General features: G+C 36.2%; 1 protein-coding gene across 1 annotated transcript in view; it reads left to right on the top strand.

Moving 5' to 3' along the window:
• ATE1 (arginyltransferase 1) overlaps window positions 1–7,675 on the top strand; it is a 206,427-nt gene that overhangs the window by 162,168 nt on the left and 36,584 nt on the right. Inside the window, exon 9 of the mRNA XM_044660193.1 lies at window positions 2,182–2,302. Within this exon, the coding sequence (XP_044516128.1) occupies window positions 2,182–2,302 (121 nt within the window). The remainder of the gene's footprint in view (window positions 1–2,181; window positions 2,303–7,675) is intronic.

Here is a 7,675-nt window from a genome sequence, read left to right as displayed (position 1 = left end):
GTTTCTCTTGGTGTCCCCTGCTATTCACCCCCTCTTTCCCATCCCCCATGTCGTCTTAGATTATTTAGTGTTCCACCCTCACCCTGTGAATTATTCTTCTGATTACTATAATAGTGAATATTATAATAGTGAATAGAGTTCACTACAGAGAATTATATATAACGTTTCTCTACATAGGAATACAGATAATTAGATCTCACTGAGGCCCTTAAAAAGGCAAATTTAAAAATTATAAGTTTTCTTTCTTTCCCCTCTGTATCTTATTTACCTTTTCAGGTTTCTCTCGATTTTTGTGGTTGGATATCAAACTTTCCATTTAGCCCCGGTCTTTTCTGTGCAAATACCTGGAATTCTTCAATTTTGTTGAATGCCCATACTTTCCCCTGGAAATTTATAGTCAATTTTGATGGGTAGTTGATCTGTGGTTGCAGGCCCAGCTCTCTTGCCTTTCTGAATATCATATTCCAAGCCTTGCGATCTTTTAGCATGGAGGCTGCCAGATCCTGTGTGATCCTGATTTGTGCTCCTTGTTATTTGAATTGTTTCTTTCTGGCTTCTTGTAAGATTTTTTCTTTTGCTTGGAAACTCTTGAATTTTGCAATGATATTTCTGGGTGTTTTCTTTTCTTGATCAAATGCTGCAGGTGTTCTATGAATCCTTTCAATGTCTATATTGCCCTGTTGTTGTAGGACTTCAGGGCAATTTTGCTGAATTATTTCTGTTAGTATGGAGTCCAAGTTTCTATTAATTTCTGGTTTTTCTGGAAGACCAATTATTCTCAAATTGTCTCTTCTAGACCGGTTTTCTTGGTCTGTCACTCTCTCATTGAGATATTTCATGTTTCCTTCTATGTTTTCAGTCTTTTGACTTTGTTTTATTTGTTCTTGTTGTCTTGAGAGATCATTAGCTTCTACTTGCTCAATTCTAGCCTTTAGGGATTGATTTTCGGCTATAATCTTTCGGTTTTCGGCCATAATCTTCTGGTTTTCGGCCATAATCTTCTGGTATTCCTTTTCAATCTGCTCATTTCTGGTGTTCAATTTCTGAGCCTCCCTTTCCAATTGCAAGATTCTACCTTTTAAACAGTTTTTTTCTTGCCAGATCTCTTCCACTTTCCTCAAAATCTCAGTTTTGAACTCTTCCATAGCTTGTGAGGAGTTTTCCTTATTTGAGGAGGGTCCGGATGCTTGTTTGTTCTCTTCCTCTGTTTGCTCGGTTGTCTGGATTTTCTCTGTGTAAAAGTTGTTGAGTGTTAAAGGCTTCTTTTTCTTGTTGTTATTCTTTCTCTTCTGAGCTTCCTGAGACTGGGTAGCCATCATTAGCCCAGCAGCTTCTCAGGTTTATCCTCACACTCAGTGTCTGTCCGCGGTCTATTAGCTCCTGAGGTCTGAGTTCTGGTTTTTTCCAAAGTCAAGCCCCCTGGTGGACCCCCTTGCTTGGTCCTCTGTAGGAGGTTCCTTTACAAGTCTCAGGGCGCTGCTTCCACAGTCGTATACCCGTCCACGCTGGTTCCCCACTTAGGCTTTAGTTCCTGGCTGTGTCTGCCTCCACCCACGCCTCCGCTGTGCCTGCGCTCTCAGCCCGCACTCTGCGCCCAGCATCCACTCTCTGCTCCCGCGCTCAGATTTCGCGTGCTTTTTTTGGCTTATTGGGGTCCTAAATCTTGCTGCTCTCAGGAACAGGCCCCGGAGCTGCCAATGACTCAATGGTTGCCCCAAACTTGCTCTATTTCTTTTTAGCTGGCTTCAGCGCTATAGATGTTGTGTGTGGAGGGGGTGGGGGTGGGGTGGTTGCTCAGCCCACGATTTAGTGAGAGCTGTTTCACCCCTTTATAGCATGGAAATGCCTCGATTCCACGTACCTTCCACGCTGTGCCCTGTTGTGGGGTTCCTCCGTTCGTCTGGACTTGTTTTTATGTCCCCTTGAGGAGTTTTGTGTGTTTCGGTCAGGAGAGGTTAAGAGCTGCTTCTTACTCTGCCGCCATCTTAACCCGGAACCCTAAACTTGTATTCTTAAGATGGTGACATAATCACTAACTGGGTCACTTAATTTGTACAGTAAGCTGTTTCTGGTTGATGTTGTTTAGACTGGTGACTAAAACATTACTTTCTTAGCAACCTGGTAGCCAGGAAATTATTGTGTCATTAACATATTTGTACTTTTTTTCTCCTTTCTTATTAGGGTCAATATAAGCCTTCTGATTTGCTGTGTCCAGAGACATATGTCTGGGTACCCATCGAACAATGTCTGCCTGCACTTGAGAATTCTAAATATTGCCGCTTCAACCAAGACACAAAAGCAGGTAGGTTTATAACTGGAGGTAGGTCTGCACATTGTCACACTTACTTTTATTGTCGATCAGTGTCATGACATTTGTTCTCTAAAGGATCCAGATAGCTTTATATAAATTTTGTATACATGTACGTGTACATGGGCAAGGGGGAGAATTAAAAGTAGGGAGTGAAGTGGAGAGAAGTCTTGGAAATAAATAAAATCTGAAGGCCCTTTTGTCTGTGCTGCTTTTTCTCACTAGTCCCTTACGATATGTTGTAATTGCTTTGAGGGCCAAGATCACAGCTTCCATTTTCTTAATTAGTCCTTATTGTATGTCTCAGTGTAAAAGTAATAGAATCCTAAAACAGCTGAATTAAAAGAAATATAGTGCAACCTTCCTTCCTTTAACAAGGCTTGGAGAGAATAAATGATCTCCCAAAGTCATCAGAGGAGTTAGTGAGAGAATTAGGATCCCCAAATAGCAGTATTGAGGCTCACAGAAACTTAATGATCCTCTAAGGTCATCTAAGAAGTTAGTAGGAGAAGTGAGTCTAGAATTCAGACTAGCAACCTTGGGGTATGTGGACTGAAGGACGGTACCATGAAAGGCCATAATCTTGTTCCATCATTTTCTTGATCAGTAATTGAAATCTATGAGAGGGAGGGAATTACACTAGGTTGGAAAGAATTGAGCACCTAAATAACTGAGGCAATATATATTAAACTTGTGGCCTCTTAGTTCTTTGTACAGTATCGTCTACAAGTGTTTTCTTATAGTTCATAGACATTTTAAATTTTAACATCACCTTTATTTGATAATATTTGTTTCATATATGGAAGTTAAGATGTTAAAATTTAAAGTTATTTTCAAAATTGCATGTATATTCTATAGTAGATCCAAAATACATTAAAAGTGGCAATCTTTCTCTCTGACAATTTGATTATGTAATTAACTTCTGAAATTATAGTGAATGTTACCCAGTTTTCATAGACTCCCTATAGTTTAGAACTAATTAAAGGGACTTTAGAGATGATTTCTTCCAGCTTCCTCACCATACACATGAGGCAACAAACCCAGAGAAGTAAAGTCACTTATCAAAAGACTAAAAAACTTATTTGAGATTTAAAAACAAAACAGGACATTGCTTAAATGTATTTTTACTAAGCTTTTGCATTTCCTATTACTAAACAAAAATGAAACATAATTGAAAAATATAAAAGATTTTTTTAAAATATAGCTTTTTTTTTAGCTTCATCTGCACCTCTGGAATAGTACACAGCCATTTGTTATATACACTGAGTGCCAAAAAAAAAAAAAAATAGTGAAGGAGAGAGAAAAAAACTGAAATACATATGGTGAAGAATGATAGTATTTCTTAAAACTGACCCAGGTGTCACAGGTGCCTATTTTTTTCCTAGAGTTAATCAATCAGTAAAAATTATTATTTTTTAAAATTTTTATTTTGAATATTTCCCCATAGTTACATGTTTCATGTTCTTTCCCTCTCCCCCAAGCTCCCCTAACCCCCCTTAGCCAATGCACAATTCCACTGGGTTTTACATGTATCATTGATTAAGACCTAATTCCATAGTATTGATAGTTGGATTAGTTATCATTTAGCATATACATCCCCAATAATATCCCTGTCAGCCCATGTGTTCAAGCAGTTGTTTTTCTTCTGTATTTCTCCTCCCACAGTTCTTCCTCTGAATGTGGCTAGTTTTCTTTCTCATAAGTCCCTCAGCCTTGCTCTGGATCCTTGCATTGCTGCTAGTAGAGAAGTCTGTTATGTTCAATTGTACCACAGTGTATCAGTCTCTGTGTATGATATTCTCCTGGATCTGCTTCTTTCACTCTGCATCAATTCCTGGAGGTCCTTCCAGTTCACATGGAATTCCTCCAATTCTTTATTCCTTTGAGCACAATAGTACCATCACCAACAGATACCACAATTTGTTCAGCCATTCCCCAGTTGAAGGGCATCCCCTCATTTTCCAATTTTTTTGCCACCACAAAGAGCACGGCTATAAATATTTTTATATATGTCTTTTTCCTTATTATCTCTTTGGGGTATAAACCAAGCAGTGGTATGACTGGATCAAAGGGCAGACAGTCTTTTAAAGCCCTTTGTGCTTAGTTCCAAATTGCACTCCAGAATGGTTGGATCAATTCACAACTCCACCAGCAATGCATTAATGCCCCTATTTTGCCACATCCCCTCCAACATTCACCACTTTCCTTTGTTGTCATGTTAGCTAATCTATTAGGTGTGAGGTGGTACTTCAGAGTTGTTTTGATTTGCATTTCTCTAATTATTAGAGATTTAGAACACTTTTTCATGTTTTGTTGATAGTTTTGATTTCTTTATCTGAAAATTGCCTATTCATGTCTCTTGCCCATTTATCGATTGGGGGATGACTTGATTTAGCTCCCTCTATATTTGAGTAATTAGACTTTTGTCTGAGTTTTTTGTTATAAAGATTTTTTCCCAATTTGTTGCTTCCTTTTTAATTTTGGTAGCATTGGTTTTGTCTGTACAAAAACCTTTTAGTTTAATGTAGTCAAAATTATTTATTTTACATTTTGTGATTTTTTTTCTAACTCTTGCTTGGTTTTATAATCTTTCCTTTCCTAGAGATCTGATGAGCATACTATTCTGTGCTCACCTAATTTACTTATAGTTTCCTTCTTTATATTCAAGTCATTTACCCATTCTGAATTTATCTTGGTATAGGGTGTAAGATGTTGATCTAGACCTAATTGCTCCCATATTATTTTCCAATTTTCCCAGCAGTTTTTGTCCCAAAAGATGGCTTCTTTGGATTTAATCGTAGACTGTCTTGCTGAGGTCGCTTACTCCTAGTCTATTCTACTGATCCTCTCTTCTGTCTCTTCACCAGTACCATATTGTTTTGATGACCACTTCTTTATAGTACAGTTTAAGATCAGGTACTGCTAGGCCACCTTCCTTCATATTTTTTTCATTATTTCCCTTAATATTCTTGGTCTTTTGTTCTTCCAAATGAACTTTGTTATAGTTTTTCCTAATTTAGTAAAAAAGTTTTTTGGTAGTTTGATAGATATAGCACTAAATAAGTAAATTAATTTGGGTATGTTAGTCGTTTTTATTATGTTAGCTCGTCCTATGCATGAGCACTCAGTGTTTTTCCAATTGATTAGATCTAGTTTTAATTGTGTGGAAAGGGTTTCGTAGTTGTGTTCGTATAATTCCTGTGTTTGTCTTGGCAGATAGATTCCTAAGTATTTTATATTGTCTAGTGTGATTTTAAATGAAATTTCTCTTTCTACCTCTTGCTGCTGCGCTATGTTGGAGATATATAGAAATGCTGATGATTTATGTGCGTTTATTTTGTATCCTGCCACTTTGCTAAAGTTGTTGATTATTTCCACTAACTTTTTAGTTGATTCTCTAGGATTTTTTAAGTAGACTATCATTGCCTGTTTTAATACCTTCAATTTCTTTTTCTTCACTAATTGCTACTACTAGTGTTTCCAGTACAGTGTTAAATAATAGAGGTGACAATGGGCATCCTTGTTTCACTCCTGATCTTATTGGGATTGCTTCTAATTTATCCCCATTACATATGATGCTTGTTGATAGTTTTAGGTATATACTGTTTATTATTTTTAGTAAAGGCCCTTCTATTCCTAAACTTTGTAGTGTTTTCAGTAGGAGTGGGTGTTGTATTTTGTCAAAGGTTTTTTCAGCATCTATTGAGATAATCATGTGGTTTTTGTAGGTTTGCTTGTTGATATGGTCCATTATGTGAATGTTTTCCTAATGTTGAACCACCTTTGCATTCCTGGTATAAATCCCACCTGATCATAATGAATAACCTGTGTGATCACTTGCTGGAGTCTTTTTGCTAATATTCTATTTAAGATTTTTGCATCTATGTTCATTAAGGAAATTGGTCTGTAGTTTTCTTCCTCTGTTTTTGATTTACCTGGCTTTGGGATCAGTACCATATTTGTGAATCCATCTGGTCCTGGGGATTTTTTCTTAGGGAGTTCTTTGATGACTTGTTCAATTTCTTTTTCTGATATTGGATTATTTAAGTATTCTATTTCTTCTGCTGTTATTCTAGGCAATTCATATTTTTGTAAATATTCATCCATATCACCTAGATTGCTATATTTATTTCCATATAATTGGGCAAAATAGTTTTTAATGATTGCCTTGATTTCCTCTTCATTAGAGGTGAGGTCTCCCTTTTCATCTTTGATACTGATAATTTGGTTTTCTTCTTTCCTTTTTAAAATTAGATTGAGCAATACTTTGTCAATTTTATTTATTTTTTCAAAGTACCAGCTTCTAGTCTTATTTATTAATTCAATAGTTCTTATTCTTTCAATTTTTTTGATCTCTCCTTTAATATTTATAATCTCTAATTTAGTTTTTAACTGGGAATTTTTAATTTGTTCCCTTTCTAGTTTTCTTATTTGCATGCCCAGTTTATTCATCTTTGCCTTCTCTAAGTTGTTATTATATGTACTCATTGATATAAATTTCTCCCTGAGTACTGCTTTAGCTACATCCCACAGATTTTGGTAGGATGTCTCATCGTTGTCATTCTCTTCAATGAAATTATTAATTGTTTCTATGACTTGTTCTTTAACTGATTTTGGAGAATTATATTATTTAATTTCCAATTAGTTTTTGATTTGCCTGTCCATGTTCCCTTACTGATTATTATTTTTATTGCATTATGATCTGAAAAGGTTACATTTATTATTTCTGCTTTTTTGCATTTGTTTGCCATGTTTATTATTAGTTTTGTATTTGATTAGTATTTGTTTGGGCAGTTTAGCACCCAAGTGCTCAGCATCCAAATATGCTCATGGATTACTTTGTTGACCTGTGACTCAGAAAAAATAGACTAAAGGAGTTCGAAGTCTATTAATTGTGTCTTTAATTAGACAGGACCAGGAGATTTGCCATTGGAAAACTGCAGGTACTATTGTACCAGAGTGCTCAACGCCTATTACAACATAAGAGCTTTTAAAGCAAAAATCACAAGAGGAGGGGGAGAGAAGGGAGCACAGAAAACACAGATCAGGATGAATGACATCATGAGATTAAGTATAAAATGACTGGTCAGTCCCAAAGCCTCTTCTAAAAATGGGAATTATTCTAGAAGAGTGGCATAATGAAGTTCTATAGTATTTATATAGCACCAACGGTGTGTTAGAATCATTTTTAACAGGTTCACAAGAGCATTTTAAAAATTTTCAATGTGTGCATATATGTGCTCCTCTGAAATTGGCAAATCCTGGGTGTGATTTATTGTTATCTTGATTGTTTAGACCAGAAGTTGGCAGATTAGAACCTGTGGATCAAATAAAGCCTGCCAAGAAAATGGTTTTTACATTTTAAGA

The sequence above is a fragment of the Gracilinanus agilis genome, chromosome 2 (assembly GCF_016433145.1).
Source record: "Gracilinanus agilis isolate LMUSP501 chromosome 2, AgileGrace, whole genome shotgun sequence".
In the NCBI taxonomy this organism is placed as follows: Eukaryota; Metazoa; Chordata; class Mammalia; order Didelphimorphia; family Didelphidae; genus Gracilinanus; species Gracilinanus agilis.
This window is presented reverse-complemented; position numbering and strand designations above follow the sequence as displayed.